At 39.3% G+C, this 17,679-nt stretch overlaps 4 protein-coding genes across 7 annotated transcripts in view; 2 read left to right on the top strand and 2 right to left on the bottom strand.

The window, feature by feature from the left end:
- LOC139375214 (EMAP like 5) overlaps window positions 1–3,120 on the top strand; it is a 76,417-nt gene extending 73,297 nt beyond the window's left edge. The window contains exons 38-45 of the mRNA XM_071116804.1: window positions 134–248; window positions 350–538; window positions 727–899; window positions 1,037–1,199; window positions 1,331–1,434; window positions 2,013–2,166; window positions 2,686–2,786; window positions 2,986–3,120. Coding sequence (XP_070972905.1) covers window positions 134–248; window positions 350–538; window positions 727–899; window positions 1,037–1,199; window positions 1,331–1,434; window positions 2,013–2,166; window positions 2,686–2,786; window positions 2,986–3,022 — 1,036 coding nt within the window. The 3' untranslated portion in view covers window positions 3,023–3,120. The remainder of the gene's footprint in view (window positions 1–133; window positions 249–349; window positions 539–726; window positions 900–1,036; window positions 1,200–1,330; window positions 1,435–2,012; window positions 2,167–2,685; window positions 2,787–2,985) is intronic.
- A 1,202-nt stretch (window positions 3,121–4,322) lies between these two features.
- On the bottom strand, window positions 4,323–6,549 carry LOC139375213 (iron-sulfur cluster assembly 2 homolog, mitochondrial-like). Of its 2 annotated transcripts, none has more exons than XM_071116801.1 (4): window positions 6,443–6,549; window positions 5,823–6,003; window positions 5,541–5,656; window positions 4,323–5,329 (listed from the first exon to the last, which is right to left on the bottom strand). In XM_071116801.1, the coding sequence occupies exons 1-4, from the start codon at window positions 6,520–6,522 to the stop codon at window positions 5,155–5,157; spliced, it is 552 nt and encodes a 183-aa protein (XP_070972902.1). In that variant the 5' UTR covers window positions 6,523–6,549; the 3' UTR covers window positions 4,323–5,154. The 2 variants fall into 2 exon arrangements, with proteins under 2 accessions (XP_070972902.1, XP_070972903.1); XM_071116802.1 differs by having other exon boundaries at window positions 5,829–6,003.
- Window positions 6,550–6,662: 113 nt separating this feature from the next.
- Window positions 6,663–8,971, top strand: LOC139375212 (NPC intracellular cholesterol transporter 2-like). Its single transcript, XM_071116800.1, has 5 exons — window positions 6,663–6,771; window positions 7,384–7,483; window positions 7,689–7,796; window positions 7,880–8,052; window positions 8,260–8,971. Exons 2-5 carry the CDS (start codon window positions 7,399–7,401, stop codon window positions 8,344–8,346), a joined length of 453 nt encoding a protein of 150 aa, XP_070972901.1. The 5' UTR covers window positions 6,663–6,771; window positions 7,384–7,398; the 3' UTR covers window positions 8,347–8,971.
- A 4,797-nt stretch (window positions 8,972–13,768) lies between these two features.
- On the bottom strand, window positions 13,769–17,626 carry LOC139375211 (gsk3b interacting protein). Of its 3 annotated transcripts, XM_071116798.1 has the most exons (4): window positions 17,422–17,536; window positions 17,208–17,256; window positions 16,311–16,550; window positions 13,769–16,196 (listed from the first exon to the last, which is right to left on the bottom strand). In XM_071116798.1, exons 3-4 carry the CDS (start codon window positions 16,545–16,547, stop codon window positions 16,038–16,040), a joined length of 396 nt encoding a protein of 131 aa, XP_070972899.1. In that variant the 5' UTR covers window positions 16,548–16,550; window positions 17,208–17,256; window positions 17,422–17,536; the 3' UTR covers window positions 13,769–16,037. The 3 variants fall into 3 exon arrangements, with proteins under 3 accessions (XP_070972899.1, XP_070972898.1, XP_070972900.1); XM_071116797.1 differs by having other exon boundaries at window positions 17,208–17,626; XM_071116799.1 differs by having other exon boundaries at window positions 16,311–16,547; window positions 17,208–17,578.
- Between the last annotated feature and the right edge of the window lie 53 nt (window positions 17,627–17,679).

Here is a 17,679-nt window from a genome sequence, read left to right as displayed (position 1 = left end):
AATGAACTGACTTGGATTAATTAATCAAAGTTTTCTACATAAACATATAGAGAGAGGACTGAGAGTATGAAACTTGAATGGAAACTCAGATTTCAGTATACAGCAACAGTGTTGTGTTTGGTGCCCCCTACAGGTCAAAGGAAGGAGGTGCTCTGAAGCTGTGGGACCAGGAGCTGAAGCGCTGCAGAGCCTTTCGCCTGGAGACGGGACAGATCATAGACTGTGTGCGCTCCGTATGCAGAGTAAAGGTGGGACATTCCACCATCCAGTGGGTATAAAGAATAGGCTAATGAGCCATGCAAGTCTATATTTGTATTCCTCATCCACATTTCCCTTGTTGCTGTTCTAGGGTAAAATTCTGGTAGGAACCCGGAATGCTGAGATCATTGAGGTGGGGGAAAAGAATGCAGCGTGCAACATCCTGGTGAACGGCCACATGGATGGTCCGATCTGGGGCGTTGGCACCCATCCCACACGGGACGTGTTCCTTTCTGCTGCAGAGGATGGCACTGTGAGGCTGTGGGACATCCCAGAGAAGGTCAGGAGCCCCTTTACTATGACTTGTTAGCCAGCCAGCTAGTCTCAGTTTATAAAGAGCTAACTTAATTTGATGGAATCTTTCTTACGGATGTATTGTACTTGATTCTGCTAATGTGTTGTATGTGAGACACTATAAGAACCTTGTGTGTTGACTTTCTCTATGTTGAATCTTTTTTGGGGTAACAGAAGATGCTAAACAAGGTGAACCTGGGACACCCAGCTCGTACGGTGGCCTACAGCCCCGAGGGGGACATGGTGGCCATTGGCATGAAGAATGGAGAGTTCATTATCCTGCTGGTCACCTCACTCAAGATCTGGGGCAAGAAGAGGGACCGCCGCTCTCCCATCCAAGATATCAGGTGGGGGAATCCCTCTCAAAATCACCCAGAGCCTTTTATGGTGGAAACTCATCCTTCATGAGTGTACTGAGTGTTCTTCTCTTTGTTGTAATAAGTCTAAGAGGACACATTTTGAACTGAACCTGTTTCTTCCTCAGGTTCAGTCCAGATTCACGCTACTTGGCAGTGGGCTCCAGTGAGAGTGCGGTTGACTTCTACGACCTGACGCTTGGACCACAACTCAACCGTATTAACTGCTGCAGGGACATCCCCAGCTTTGTCATGCAAATGGACTTCTCTGCAGACAGCTGCTATGTTCAGGTAGAGGCACGAGATCTGTGTATCTATGATTGTTTGTGTAAATGCATATTAACTCTCCAATATGAAATCAAGACTCACAATGATCATGTTTTAATGTATTATTTGACTATTATTTACTATTACACCAACAGATATCGACTGGTGCTTACAAGCGGCTGGTGTACGAGGTGCCATCTGGAAAGCATGTCACAGAGCAGTCAGTCATAGACAGGATAACCTGGGCCACATGGACAAGGTGAGTGTGTGTTTTATGTTGGGGTCTCCATAGTAATCTCACTACTGACAGGGCCATATGAAATCAGTACTGGGGACACAGGGGTTACCCTAGTGTTTCCCAAACTGGGGGCCACGGCCTGATTTGAAAATGGGGTCACGAGAGAAACTCTGAAATTACATTTTAAAAATCGCACTTGGTTCTTAGAACCAGGGTTACGTCAGTAAACAAAGCAGTTTATCTTTTCTTCCCACAAATGTGGCTCTATCTTTTGAACGGTTTAAGCTACAAAATATTATTACCCCATCACGGAAAGATACGACTCTCAGAAACACACGTGTCCCTCTACAATGCCCACAAGCCGCATAGGACTCATTAGAACAGAGTGGAGCTGACCAGGCACTAAATCAGACTGGGGGGGGGGGGGGGAATAACATAATTAATTATAATGTTCTTTTCTACACAGAAGATCATACAAAATTATTGCCTGAACTCAACAAAAATTGGGGAACCCCTAGGTTACACAAAGTCAAAGCACCACATGATCATTGGAGTTACTTCCTGTCTAACTAACATGTAATGTCTCACTGTCTGGCAAGTGTCCTGGGGGATGAGGTTGTGGGGATCTGGTCCCGTAACACTGACAAAGCAGACGTCACATGTGCCTGTGTTTCCCACTCTGGCCTGAACATCGTCACAGGCGATGACTTTGGAATGGTAAAGCTGTTTGACTTTCCATGTCCAGAAAAGTTTGTAAGTATAATCTGTGTTCTATGATGCTGATCTGTGTCTCTGTGTGAATATTGAATTCTGTTTGATATTTGTGCCTCATCAATCCAAGAAAACTATAAATTCACACATTGCTGCCATAGAATAGTGAGCTCTCTTTATATACGTCACTTACAAAAATGAAATACTGTTAATTGTTTATAACTGCTAATACTTGTTGGATTGATTATAGCATGTTAAATATGACTCGCGAATTGTATCATATTGTACAGTAGCCTACATATTCACTTTGACTTATGGTAGCATTCAGCATTGACATGAATGGAGATATTTATCTTATTGGTGAACTTTCACTAATGTGATTCAGGCTTATGTTTGTGGTTTCATGTGTCTCTGTAATGTTGGTGTGTCTGTTATTGACCATCATGATATACTGTAACTACAGTTCCACCTAACCTATGCATCTATTATCTGTCTAAATTATGCTCAGCTACAGTTATTTTGAGGAAGCCATTTTAATAACACACGTATTGTTCTCTGCAGGCCAAACACAAACGCTTTCTGGGCCACTCAGCCCACTTGACTAATATTCGCTTCACAAGTGGGGATCGCTTCGTCATTAGTGCTGGTGGGGACGATAGAAGGTAGAACTCCACTTTCTATCAGTACAGTATTCCTCTGAAACTATGTCTCCATTTTACAACATTGTCATTAGTGGTGTTTTAAGTTCATTGTAGCAATTGACAATTAAATAAACATTTGAATATTGTATGAAATGCCTTAGTGTTACACCGCTGACTGTTAATAAATGTCTTTCCTCTCCCTTTTCTGTGTCCTCTGCAGCCTATTTGTCTGGAGGTGCATCCATGCCCCTCACTGAGAGGCACACCTGGAGTGACACATCATCCATCCACCACTGTGTCCAGTCCAGGGGTCTGCATGGGCTTTTCCCAGCATGCCTATTCAGAGAGAAGAAACCGTTCTACTCCGCTGTGGGATAACTACACATCTAGTAAACAGGACTCATTGCCTCAACACTCGGGGCATCAGTGTGAGCCTCATCTACACTACAGCATAAGCCCTGATTGTTATTCCACGAGGTGGAAGACATCATACCACTACCGTTGCAAAATATCCCTCCAAAACATCACATCACAGTTGTAAAACTTCCTTTCATATCACCTGCACATGATTTTGATGGTGATGAATATTTATTTTTAGTATGAGTATTTGTGTCAATGTTCTAAATGGCAGTTTTGCCAGTTGGCAGGAGTTAGTGTGACTGATGAAAATGCAATTTTTAAAACTTGTAGCAAACTAATTTAGCCTTAATCTCCTTCTGAGTGACTGATGAGGTTTGGAGTGGTTTGATGTTTGTTTTATATAATTTCATTGTTTTTTCTTTTGACTAATACAAGTTCTTGTTTTCTTATTTATTTTTACAAATTATTTAAACTCCTGTGGCCTTCCTCATGAATGTAACATCCGCAGTTATGTTCTGGATGTCAGCATGCCAAAGCATACTATGCACTGTACACCCGACCTGGTCACTGTGTTACCCTGATGGTTTGTGTATTTGACCGTGTTGTCCACTGGTTGAACCTCAAACCCCCAGCAGTGTGTGACCATATTGATTCAAATGTAGTGATCTTTTAGCTTGTGCAGTAACCCTCCATAACATACAATGTGTGTGTATAGTTGTTTGAGGTTTTGTGTATGTGTGTAATGGGAATGCATGGCTTATCAAAAGACAATCCCCGATTCCCTGTCCAACCAAATTCCTCAAAAAAACAAAGGAAAAAAGCTGAAAATGTTTCAATGCACTGTTGCATTTCTCCTTTTGATCACTTTTCAGTGTGCTGCTATGGCGTAACATTATTAAGAGCATACATATTGATATACGTTTAAAAGGGAGTGGCTATTTTTACAAGGATATAGGTTTATGTTTCTCGTAACCAGATATGATATTGCTCAACTGGAATGTAACTGAGTAAATAGAAAATATGAAAGATGCAAAATGTTTTCCCTCGTTTTATGATAATTCTGTTAAATTGATTAAATGTGTTTACTGCATATTTTGATTTACATTACATCAATGTAAATATCATTTGTAAAGATATTGTTTTGTATATTTTTTGTGAAATCTTTCTTAAATCAAATTTTAATAAAAAACGAAAAGATTGACAACATAAGTTCTTTATCAGGCATGGGGTACTAACTCAATCAACAACCTATATCAATCCTATTTGCATACACCCAGCGATCTAAGCCATGTGAATTTGAGGGTTTGATGAGCTTGATAATCAAACTATGTTGACATGATAGCCCATCTACACTGGACACACCTATTAAGAATGAGAAATTCACTAATCATTCACTAACATTTTGATGTTCCAAAACAATTTTGAAATGGTAATGCCTTATGATAGTTGGTACCTACCCATCTGTGACTGGCCACACTTCCCACAGTAGCTGCTCTTTCATCATTATGATGTAATCAGAAAGCTCCCAATTTACTTGGTAAATACATCATGACCTAAATTTAACTGCATTAATTTGATTCCAAGACAAATACATTTGCTGTCATTTTGACAGTTTTATTCATAGACATGACCTACATTCTTTATGGGATGCAGTCTTTTACATTCAAACTACTCCAAAGCATAATCTTCATTCAGTATAAATATATAACCAATATAACATATTTTTTAATATCGTAGTGAAACAGAACACTGAAAACCCATCCATCAATTTGTAAATACATCCAGCACGTCTGATTCTTATCCACTTTGTTAAATTTGTAACCAAGCATACTTTCCCAAAAAATAGGCTACAGCATTCTTTAAATGTTGTCAGTTGCAGAGTTGTTATGAGGATCATCTGTGAATTGTGGAATAACTTATTCACCTGTGAACACCCGGTTTCTGAATATATAATTTCAAATAAAATGCCTACATTATGACTTAGTGAGGGATGGAGGGGTTGAAAGCTGCAAGTCTCAGACCCAGAGTCTCATAACTTGACTGAGAAGGAGGTTCCGCATGAGCAGCCATGGTCTGCCTGAGGGTTTTTCAGCATCTGGAAGGAGGAGCGAATCAGCTCCTGAGTATAGTCCAGTGTAGAGCCTTTCACAAACTCCAGGCTGTCTTGGTCCACAATGACCCCTACCCCTCCTTGCTCAAACACCCTGAGAGAGAGAGGGGGAGAAAGAGTTTAGAATGGATAAAAAAGGGTGTTGGAAGGGATCGAGGACAAAGAGATAAACAGATATGGTCAGATAACAATGATTGTGTTACTACAAATAATTGTCTTATTGATGAACTGAATGAATGGCATGCAGCAGTAACGAGTGGACTCTTGAATGACAACAGAGCGACAGATTAATCAATGACAATTACCTGTCCTCCTCATTCCTGGTACTGTCAATGACAAACTTGTACTGGAATCCAGAGCAGCCTCCCCCTTCCACCTGTATTCTCAGGTACTGTCCCTTATCCATGATCTCTCTTAGCCTCTAAAGACACAGACAGAGAAAAGGGTAATTAGGTCAGTATTTGACATGTGGAGTATCCAGAAAGACACTAGAGCTTAATAGCCCACACATTATGGGGATGGATTTAAATAAGAAGTTACATTATACTGTTTATAGAGTACAATATATACTTTGTGTGAATAATTACCCTAACCTTAACACATGATGCACTGAGGTATACTTTCTCTTCAACTGGACTGGACTCTGCTGTTTTCTCCTGGGCTGATTTGCTGCTCAAGCGTGAGAGACTTGTGTAGAGAGGTTGAGAACTTTGGGGACATCTCAGCAATATTGGTTGGCCCACATGGGTGAGAAGGGGAAATGAGGCCCTGAAAGAAAAGAAGTTATGCAACTCTATGCCTACAATATTGATTCATAAGGCCTAACTTTACACTGACAGGTAACGTTACTGGCTACTACTACTTGGGTGTAAGGAATGGGTCATGTAAAGGCTCAGCGATTCATGGCAGCTGAATATAACCAATTGTAATGAACGTTAAAGCAATATACATAGAGTGTTGACTAAGTCCAACAAATGTCTGATTAGATATGACAAAAAAAAAATCAACAGCAATCAAAATTATATTCAACTAGCTGACGTAAGTTAAGCTTGACCCCACAGTGATAGCCAATGTAAAGCTAATAGTTAACGTTAGCTAGCTACGCTGCTCTACTTTGCAATATGAAGACAATGGTCTTGTCGATATAATTAAGTTGTTTATATGCCTTCTTAAGCAATTCCTTTATATTCCAATACCCATTGTATACCTAGCAAGGGTCCATGACGTTGTCTTTGTTGCACTCAACATTGCTCCTCGCCGTAGTACGAAAAACATCTTCCATAACATTCTACGAAAGCCGCCCCCAATGGAAACTGCGGTGTCAGATCTGTAGACGCAAAACGATTGGTTAGGAAAACGTCTGTTTTATAACGTCATAAGAATCGCCTACTCTTGCAATATATAAAACATCTGATTCGTTACTTTCCATGCCAGTCAGCGAACATTGAATATTCCACCACCGTAAATACACGTCATTTTCTCGTGACAAGGAAGTAAGGAGTGTCTGTGAGCCTACACCTGAAGCATAGAAGAGAGGTCTGTATCTAAAAGTTTTGTTCGCCTAATATATATTTTTCACTAAATATTATATCGGTGTATATTCACCAAACGAAGATGGAAAGGTAGTTAGCTAGTGCATGTGTATTTGTTACTGTAGACGTCACAATAACACTAAAAAGCAAGATCAATGATTTAAACCAACTAATTTAGCCAAATATTCTGAAATAACTTTATTTTTTTAGGAAGATTAGCATAATAATGAGAACGCTCTAATTGACTCAACAACCAAAAACGCATATCTAAACGTTGCTTTCTTAATAGACCAGAAAATGAATAGTTATTTCTGGTTGTTTATCAAAGTAAATTGGTTAACTCATTAATCTTGCTTTGTAGTATATCCCTCTGGACTACACAATGTACTAATCCGGGCTGTTTTTCCTGGGAGGAGTTCGCTAGTTAAGTAGACATCTAGTACTAGTCACACGAATCATATGATTGAATGAACTGAGAATACTTTTGCTCACTGAATTTGCTTGTTGAGACGGTCTGTATGGCTATATATGGCTCTGGTCTCTGTGCTTTCCTAATTTGTAGTCATTCAAGTTTTTGAAACGGCAGCTGTAAGAATCTTTCTCTAACTTCTTTCAGAGCCAGATTGCAGTTATGGATTTTCATGCTGCTTCCATCATTGTTCTGTTCTCCCTTATTGCTCTCACCTGCGCAGAACCTGTGAAATTTGTAGATTGTGGTAAGTTTTGATTCGAGGTCTTGGCACTTTGATGTAAACTTATTTAATTTACTGACTGGTTTGATAATCTTGTCAGGTGATGATGTATAACCTATTAGTTACAAGGGTAGTGTACCAAAATTACAGATTTTACAAGGTGTGAATCTTTGGCCTGGTTTCATTACTAGAATGAGTGACAATGGAATCTGTCTTATGTTCTCTCCAGGCTCTGATGTTGGTAAAGTGGTGATTGTTGACATCCAACCTTGTCCTAAACAACCATGTGAGCTCCATAAAGGACAGGCCTATGCTGTCAATGTGACATTCGACAGTGGTAAGTACATCATCAACAGATGTTTGTTCATTCAAAGTAAATGTGCCATTTTTGTTAATCCCTCCTGTGCCTGTTTTGTTTAGAGGTTGAGAGCCAGACGAGTAAAGCAATTGTCCACGGTGTGATTGCTGGCGTTCCCATCCCATTCCCCATCCCCATTGAAGATGGCTGCAAGTCTGGGATCGAGTGCCCCATTCAAAAGGCACAGAGCTATCACTATGTGACTCAGCTTCCTGTGAAGTCTGAGTACCCCTCTGTAAGTATGCCTGAAATAATTGAACACACCATTTTTATGCTCTTGAGAATGCTGAAAACAAGATGTTCCTCTTTTCATTTCCTCAATGTGACCTTAAAGTATAAAAAGGTAGCCTCAAAGATGTTGATTAAAAGGGAAGCTTTTGTGTGCATTACTGATCCAATGTCTCCAATACTGGACAAAATCTCAATTTGTCTTAATTTCTAGATCAAGCTGGTTGTTGAATGGGAGCTGAGAGATGACACTGGCAAAGACTTGTTCTGCATAAAGTTCCCAGTCCAGATCGTAAGCTGATATTTGTCTGCAGTACCACCTGACGGGAATTTTTAAAAAGGGATTCTAATGTGAACTGCTTAAACTGAGAATAACCCACATACACATTTCATGAATTATTCTATAATTTAAGAATTCTGATTTTTAAGTATTGATTCTGTAGGTTTTAAATGTATACTGTAGCTTTTTCAGTCATTTTAAAACTGAACTTCCCATACAGGAATTTTGAAATGTTGTGGCTGACTGTTTACTCATAAATGCATAAGTGGGTCATTCCACCAAATGAGTACCTAATAACTGTGGGTGCTTATATTTTTTCCAATTCCATACATGTACATGTGTGTATTATACGCATGTGTGAATTGGAAATGTGTTTTTTGCATATCCAAACTCCTCCTGAGGTTTTTTCACCTTGTTGGCTAAGGGATTCAAACTAGCAACCTTTTGGTTACTGGCCCAAGTCTCTAACCACTAGGCTACCTGGCTACCTTTTGCATCCCTTTATATATTTTAAGTAGAAATTGTGCACCAATGTTGATTTGTGAACGCCTGTTATAAATGAAGTGCCCTTTTAAAATAAACTAGAATGAAAATTCAATAAATCGGACTTTTAATATGAATAAAGACTTGCTAAAGTGACAATTCAGCATTTGTCATGTCCCTCTGTGTACCCTCTATGTACCCTCTGTGTACCCTCTGTGACTTATAGGAAGATTTTAACCCACATAAACTCAACATTTCTCCAAGTTCTCACCATCATTGTAAAGCTAATTTCTGAAGATGATTATTTAATGTGATTAGTGATTCATCTTACTTGAACTGAACTCTAATTTTTAATTTTGTGAAACTATTCCTTTAAAAAATGTTTTCAAAAGAAACACTGAACATTTTATTTGTCACATGCACCGACTACAACAGGTGTAGACTTTACTGTGAAATGCCTGCTTACAAGCCTTTCCCAGCAATACAGAGTTAAATAGTAACACAAGGAATAAAATACACCAGAATGAAGCTATATACAGGGAGTACAAGATCAATAGGCCGGGGTTCAAGATATTTGAGGTAGATATTTACATAAAGGCAGGGTCAACTGACTAGGCATCAGGATAGACAACAAAAAGTAAAAACAAATAAAGCACAGAAGCAGCAGTGTGTGTGTGTGTGTGTGTTCAGTGCTTTCAGAAAGTATTCACACCCCTCTTGACTTTTTCCACATTTTGAATTAAGCATTTCTTGCTGTAAAATGATAGACCAAATGTAAATTTTGATTGGGGAACCAACCTGATCTCAGCGCATTTCAGATTATCCTGTACGTAAATCTGATACACCACATTTTATATTTCGTATGGTATGTATTAATTGGTGGATGCCCATCATCCATTTCATACAATATGTTAATTGCAATTCATACAATATGTTAGGAATTCCAATTTGTTGTTGTGAAAGGTGGCTAGTTGGCTAATGATAACGTTAGCTAGTGTTAAGGTTACGAGTTAGGTTAAAGGATTAAGGTTAAGTGAATGGTTAGCTAAAAGGGTTATGATTAGGGGAAGGATTAGCTAACATCAGTGGCGATTTTAGCATGTCAATCTTGGTGGAGCAAACTCGCCAAAACATTTTTAGATGCATGCAAGCAAACCCACTACACAACACTAAATTATACATTAGTTGCACTATAACAGTGACAAACGGTGCCCACAAACTGTTAGGGCCTACATAAAGCTGTCCTAACACCAGGGCTTTCTTTTCAGAATCATAGAGTGAATCCTTACCACTGCTACACCTGGTGGAGCCTTATCTGGCAGCGAAACAGTTCATTCAGCCTCATTTACTGCCTTTAAAAAAAAGCATAGCTGATATGGCTGACTTGCTTAAACAAATGTGATTTATACTGAAAATGTAGATGTACAAACTATGGCATAACATGCTGACCAGACCGCACGCGCCATCAAGCGCAAGTTGATTTTGTCCACCCACACCAGACGCGATCAGGACACGCAGGTTGAAATATCAAAACAAACTCTGAACCAATTATATTAATTTGGGGACAGGCGAAAAACATTAAACATTTATGGCAATTTAGCTCGTTAGCTTGCTGTTGCTAGCTAATTTGTCCTGGGATATAAACATTGGATTGTTATTTTACCTGAAATGCACAAGGTCCTTTACTCTGACAATTAATCCACAGATAAAACAGTAAACTGAGTTTGTTTTTAGTAATCTCTCTTCCAGGCTTCTTCTTTTTTTAGACTTTATATGACGATTGACAACCAACTTTAAGGTGCATTACCACAACCAACTGGACTGGAGTGTGGACCTCAGTTCATCTTTCAATCATATATGCTCCTAAAAACCAACGAGGAGATGGGAGAGGCAGGACTTCAAGTGTCACAAATAGAATCAAGTTCTATTTTAGTGTCTGACTACGCCAATGCACGCGAGCAGTGTGGGTGCAACAATGGAATAACATGTATGTGTACATTTATTTTGCAATGCGAGCGCATTGCGGTGTCGTCAGCATGTAAGCAAACCACAAGCAGATAAGAGGCAATCCGTAATTTCGATTAAGACATTAATGAGCAAGACAGGACGGATGTAGTCAATATAACTATTTGTTCAGCACTTTTGCTGTCTGAACCGTGGGATAAATAAAAGCGGATATAAGCAGACAATGAAAGCGCTTACAATATTCTATGATTACATTTCCCCAAAACAGGCTATGCACTACTTGTGCACCAGCAAGTCAGAACAGTAGGCTAAGTTATGAGGGGGAAAGGGACCAAAGTATTAGGGTGAGGCACATGGGCTACTAACAGCTTACTACATAACATACACTTAGTATTACTTTCTTAGCTACAGTAGCTACAGTGCCTTGCAAAAGTATTCGGCCCTCTTGAACTTTGCAACCTTTTGCCACATTTCAGGCTTCAAACATAAAGATATAAAACTAAAACTGTATTTTTTTGTGAAGAATCAACAACAAGTGGGACACAATCATGAAGTGGAACGACATTTATTGGATATTTCAAACTTTTTTAACAAATCAAAAACTGAAAAATTGGGCGTGCAAAATTATTCAGCCCCTTTACTTTCAGTGCAGCAAACTCTCTCCAGAAGTTCAGTGAGGATCTCTGAATGATCCAATGTTGACCTAAATGACTAATGATGATAAATACAATCCACCTGTGTGTAATCAAGTCTCTGTATAAATGCACCTGCACTGTGATAGTCTCAGAGGTCCGTTAAAAGCGCAGAGAGCATCATGAAGAACAAGGAACACACCAGGCAGGTCCGAGATACTGTTGTGAAGAAGTTTAAAGCCGGATTTGGATACAAAAAGATTTCCCAAGCTTTAAACATCCCAAGGAGCACTGTGCAAGCGATAATATTGAAATGGAAGGAGTATCAGACCACTGCAAATCTACCAAGACCTGGCCGTCCCTCTAAACTTTCAGCTCATACAAGGAGAAGACTGATCAGAGATGCAACCAAGAGGCCCATGATCACTCTGGATGAACTGCAGAGATCTACAGCTGAGGTGGGAGACTCTGTCCATAGGACAACAATCAGTCGTATATTGCACAAATCTGGCCTTTATGGAAGAGTGGCAAGAAGAAAGCCATTTCTTAAAGATATCCATAAAAAGTGTTGTTTAAAGTTTGCCACAAGCCACCTGGGAGACACACCAAACATGTGGAAGAAGGTGCTCTGGTCAGATGAAACCAAAATTGAACTTTTTGGCAACAATGCAAAACGTTATGTTTGGCGTAAAAGCAACACAGCTGAACACACCATCCCCACTGTCAAACATGGTGGTGGCAGCATCATATTTTGGGCCTGCTTTTCTTCAGCAGGGACAGGGAAGATGGTTAAAATTGATGGGAAGATGGATGGAGCCAAATACAGGACCATTCTGGAAGAAAACCTGATGGAGTCTGCAAAAGACCTGAGACTGGGACGGAGATTTGTCTTCCAACAAGACAATGATCCAAAACATAAAGCAAAATCTACAATGGAATGGTTCAAAAATAAACATATCCAGGTGTTAGAATGGCCAAGTCAAAGTCCAGACCTGAATCCAATCGAGAATCTGTGGAAAGAACTGAAAACTGCTGTTCACAAATGCTCTCCATCCAACCTCACTGAGCTCGAGCTGTTTTGCAAGGAGGAATGGGAAAAAATGTCAGTCTCTCGATGTGCAAAACTGATAGAGACATACCCCAAGCGACTTACAGATGTAATCGTAGCAAAAGGTGGCGCTACAAAGTATTAACTTAAGGGGGCTGAATAATTTTGCACGCCCAATTTTTCCGTTTTTGATTTGTTAAAAAAGTTTGAAATATCCAATAAATGTCGTTCCACTTCATGATTGTGTCCCACTTGTTGTTGATTCTTCACAAAAAAATACAGTTTTATATCTTTATGTCTGAAGCCTGAAATGTGGCAAAAGGTCGCAAAGTTCAAGGGGGCCGAATACTTTCGCAAGGCACTGTATGTGTGTGTGGCGTCAATATGTGTGTGTGTGTTGTTGGAGTGTCAGTATTAGTATGTGTGAGTATGTGGTTAGAGTCCAGTGAGTGTACTTGTGCAAGAGAGTCAGTGCAAAAAAAACAACAATAGATTAGAATAAGATAAGGGGGTCAATGTAAATAGTCTGGGTAGCCATTTGATGAACTGATCAGCAGTCTTATGGCTTGGGGGGTAGAAGCTGTTAAGGAGCTCTTCAGTTTTTGGCACTCCAATACAGCTTACCGTGCAGTAGCAGAGAGAGCAGTAGCAGAGAGAACAGTAGCAGAGAGAACAGTAGCAGAGAGAACAGTAGCAGAGAGAACAGTCTATGACTTGGGTGGCTGGAGTCTTTGACAATTTCCTCCCTGCTGCACACAGCAGGCTTCCATTCCCCGTTACAACCGGATTTATGGCTGATTTAAGATGAAATCGTCAACCCCGTTACTTTATTTGACACTTAATGGGCACTTACTATAGTCATATACTTTATTTAACCTTTTGAGATGGGGAAAAACTTTATTTATTAAGTTGAACCTGTGCTCTTCATGCCAGACTGTTAAAATTAGATGAAAAAAGATATATACCGTATATTACACTACCCAAAAGGTACTGATTTGATGGAATGACCCAAGTATTGCTAAATTCTACTCAGTCATCTCCCAAATAGTGTCAATAATTGATCAGAATGAGTCTGTTAATGTTCCTGTGGACAATCAATTCCTAGACTTTATTTACATTGCAGTGCGGTGCAACTTTCTAGATATTTGCTTATTTTTTACTGGCTGCTGTGTTGTCTGAAAAGCTATTAGGCATGTACTGTATTTCCTTTTGACTGATAAATATGTTGTAACTCAGTACTTTGGGAGGGGATTCTTTCTTCTTCTGTACTGTCAAACAGCAATGGCTAGATATTAAAACCAAGATGTCTAAATAGTTACATATAATAGTCTTTATTTAATCTTACATTTTGTAGTATTATAGTTTTACCTTTTTGGTCATTTGCCTTCACATCTGATTAACATTAAGGACAAGCAAATGTCTCAAAATAAAATGCTGTTGTGTGCTGTTGAACTTTCAAAGCTCATAACCAAATAAAAGAACATAACACATGCCTCAGCATTCTCAAGAACCTAAAAATGTATTACATGGGATAACTGGGTTCACTCATTCACCTTGGTAAAACCGATGCACACACACCACTCATTTCAAAAGCAATAAGTGCAACAAAATTGCAGATTACAAGGAAATTAAATGTATTTAACTAGCTTTTGTTGGTCTGCAATAATGCCAGCATCAAACAATGACAGTAAAAATTCTAATGACATTCACAGGGTAAACTGATTTGATACTAAGTAAATTTAAATTACACTACAATGGGCGATCATTTATTTCACACACAATTAAATTCTCAACACAAATTACGATAACTGTGGAAAATGACCAGAACTGTTAAACTGATAGGACTTGGAGCCAACATCCTCAAGCATCTTCACAAAATCTGAATGAATTAAAATACTGTTGACTCTCAGTTGTGGAATCAGTAGTAAACACTCATATCTTCTGTGCTTTTCACTGAGGAACTAAAATTAGTTTGTTTATCAATGATACATCCTCTTCAATTCATCTTCAGGTGTTTTAATTGTTTGCCTAAAAAGTATGATAGCTTGGGGTACTTAACAGAGAAATATAAATGGGAATATACTATATGACAGACACCAGGAAGTCCTCAATTCAACCACACAAAACTGTAGCTCACATATTTTTCATAAAATGTCTCCCTCATCTGACCTCTTCTCAAACTATCAGGTCAATACCAACATCTGTATTTAGTATTCATAACAGTAATGTGAATAGTAAATGAAAATGCATTTCCTTGTTTGAAATGCATAAATTAGATTTGCCCAAATAACAAAAGCAGACCTTGAAACCCTTCTAATAATGGCCACTTGACTGTTTGGAATAATATTTGACCCTTCTTAATGTTATTCAAAACTCAGGAGTGTTAAATTAAAAGTGACAAAGAATAAATGTTTAACTACCGTGACAACAATGAACACTTCAGTAACTAAGACATGGGTTATGTAAATGATTTGTACTTTACATTATTTTGCCAAAGAGCATACCATGGTCAATCGTTAAGGCAGTTTATGAGTCATAACATCAGAGGGGGTGGTTGATGGATTTTGAAAACAATCCCCACATCTTCTTTCTCTCTCTTTGGCTGTTTCAATGAGACATGCACTTGCTGATGTACATAAAAGGCCAAATATACTTATTTCAGTGGACGGCAGAGGACAACTTCATTAAGTAACATACATTTTGAATTTGTATATATTTTTGGTACTTTTTCTCCCCAATTAGTAGTTACAGTCTTGTCCCATCGCTGCAACTCCCTTAAGGACTCAGGAGAGGCGAAGGTCGAGAGCCATGCATCCTCCAAAACACAACCCTGCCAAGCCGGACTGCTCGCACCGTACAACTGGCGATGGTAATCAGCGCGCATGCGCCTGGCCGGCTGCGACACAGCCTGGGATCGAACCCGGGTCTGTAGTGACGCCTCTAGCACAGTGATGAAGTGCCTTAGACATTTGCGCCACTTGGGAGGCCCTTAAGTAACATACTTAAAGTATAATCTACCTATGTAGAAGTAAAGCAGGGTTAATGAAGTGTGAGAGTTCTGGGGGGGGGGGGGGGTAAACACTGCGGCATATTGTCAAACTTGACAGACAGTTCTTTACAAAAGCCACAAAACCTGAATGTGAATGATGACAGAAGATAATCCTGGTCACAGACTGACACAGCAGGTCTAAATCATTGTTGTGAATAACATGAATATGAAACCCAATGCGGAGGGCTCCGTATAGCTCCACATTGACATAATTGGTTGATGGTAGGTGGGGCGGGAGGTCCTGTATATACACAAACACACTTCCTTCATAACAGCTCTGCTCTACTCCTCTAAGCGCAAGAAGTATAAATGCCCTGACTTCTGCAGAGGCCGTATCGCAATAAATGCAGTATGGTCACTGCAGACGTCGGATTGACCACGCAGAGCCTTTTAGTAGTACATTAGTACTGTAGTAGTAGCTAGATGTCTGGTCAATAACCTGATGAGAAAGGTTGCTATGTTTGTATTCATATAGTACAATTGATGTTCCTACAACCCTTGTTTCACTTCCACATCATTAGCTCCATTTGGTCTTTCATTGTCCATTTTGCTGCAGCCTCTCCAATCGCTGTAGCAGGGCATTCCCAAAAGCTTCTCTGTAGCCTGGGCTGAGGGTATCCAGCAGTGAATAAATAGTCTCAAAGTATTGGGTGCTCAAGCTCTCATCCACCTGGTCAAAAGCGTAGCCAACCACCTGTAAGATAAAAATAGAGAGTGTCAATCATATACCAGTAGGCCTACACAGAATAACAGCTGAACAGCACAAATTAAATAATGGCACAAATTAAATACTGTTGATATCCCTCACCCTTAGTCCAGCTTCATTGAGCTCAAGGCAATAGCGATTGCCCTCTCTTGTTTCCACGTTGATGTAGGCCACAGCCAAAGCACTGTCCAAATTTGAGGACACATACATTTCGGACACGGCGAATAACACATCGCTGACCACTGCCTCTGCTTCCAACCTCATGTCCTTCACGTGATCAATACAGTCTTCATCGAATAAGGAGACAGGCGAGTCCTCTGGTTGGTAGTCTATCTCCATCTTCTTCACCAGACACACACAAAAACACCAGACACAACTGTGAGGTTAAAGGTGAAATCAGAAAATGAAGTATAGTAGCTATATGCTAGCTAAGTACAACTGTTTTAACTACAAGTGTTTTATCATACAATAATACATGTGTTTTTGTGGTCATCGGATTCATTGTAAACGAAGATGTAAAGCTTCAAATGAACGTTCCTCGCACTATGTTCAAGGAGGTAGATGATACAAGCAAGTTCCACCATCATGGAATCCACCTAACGTTAGCTCAAGGGTTTACTATTTTTGGGCCCAGTCCGTGATTTTTAACAAACATTAGTAGGGCTTTGAAGGCTGGTGTGTTGTGATTGTTTTGAATTAATTAATGAATAATGTGAAAACTATTGTGATGAGTTAGAGTATGACTAGCGCTAGTATCCAATAACATAGTTATTACTGTTTACCACTTATCATTCAGTGACAAGACAGTCCACCATCAACACCATGTTAGCTTGCTAGCTAGCTTACGGTCAATAGCAGCCATTATCCGTGGCTATGGGTTCTCTTTTTAGTAGGAATTGTTTTTACAATGACATAATCATGAGTATATGTAAACGTCAACAGTATCAGGAAATATTGTCATTTTTGTCAAATTAGTTTTTCTAGCTGCGTTATACTCACCTCCTCCGTGGTTGTTTTTACTGTACTTCCGGGTGATCAACAAAGATTTCTGTCATGAAGATTTCAATTTCTATTGCTTTATCAGCATGACTTAACAATGTAGATATTGCCAAAGCGTACTTTGGAAATTATTCATTAACAATATCAATAACAAAATAATTTAAAATAATAATAATCAAGATGGTCACAAACAGGACAATCAGTAACGACTCACAATTCCAGTTATCAAAATATTCTGATCAATGCCAGTTGTTCTGTTTTAACACCACCGTAGTTAAACATTGTGATAACACCTTCTCTTTCAACATTACAATTATTCAGAAGTCATGCGAAAAAGTTCAAGTGGAATGGCTTGTGGATGAAAAGGCTTTGCTAGAAGCATATGCGCAGTAAACACTTTTAGTTGATTTACGCAGAACGGGGTTGGAGTTTGAATGTGTACTTCCGTCTGTCTTTTTACGTACAGCGGAAC

The sequence above is a fragment of the Oncorhynchus clarkii genome, chromosome 19 (assembly GCF_045791955.1).
Source record: "Oncorhynchus clarkii lewisi isolate Uvic-CL-2024 chromosome 19, UVic_Ocla_1.0, whole genome shotgun sequence".
Lineage (NCBI taxonomy): Eukaryota > Metazoa > Chordata > Actinopteri > Salmoniformes > Salmonidae > Oncorhynchus > Oncorhynchus clarkii.
Note: the sequence above shows the minus strand (reverse complement) of the source record. Positions and strands in the feature narration are given on the sequence as shown.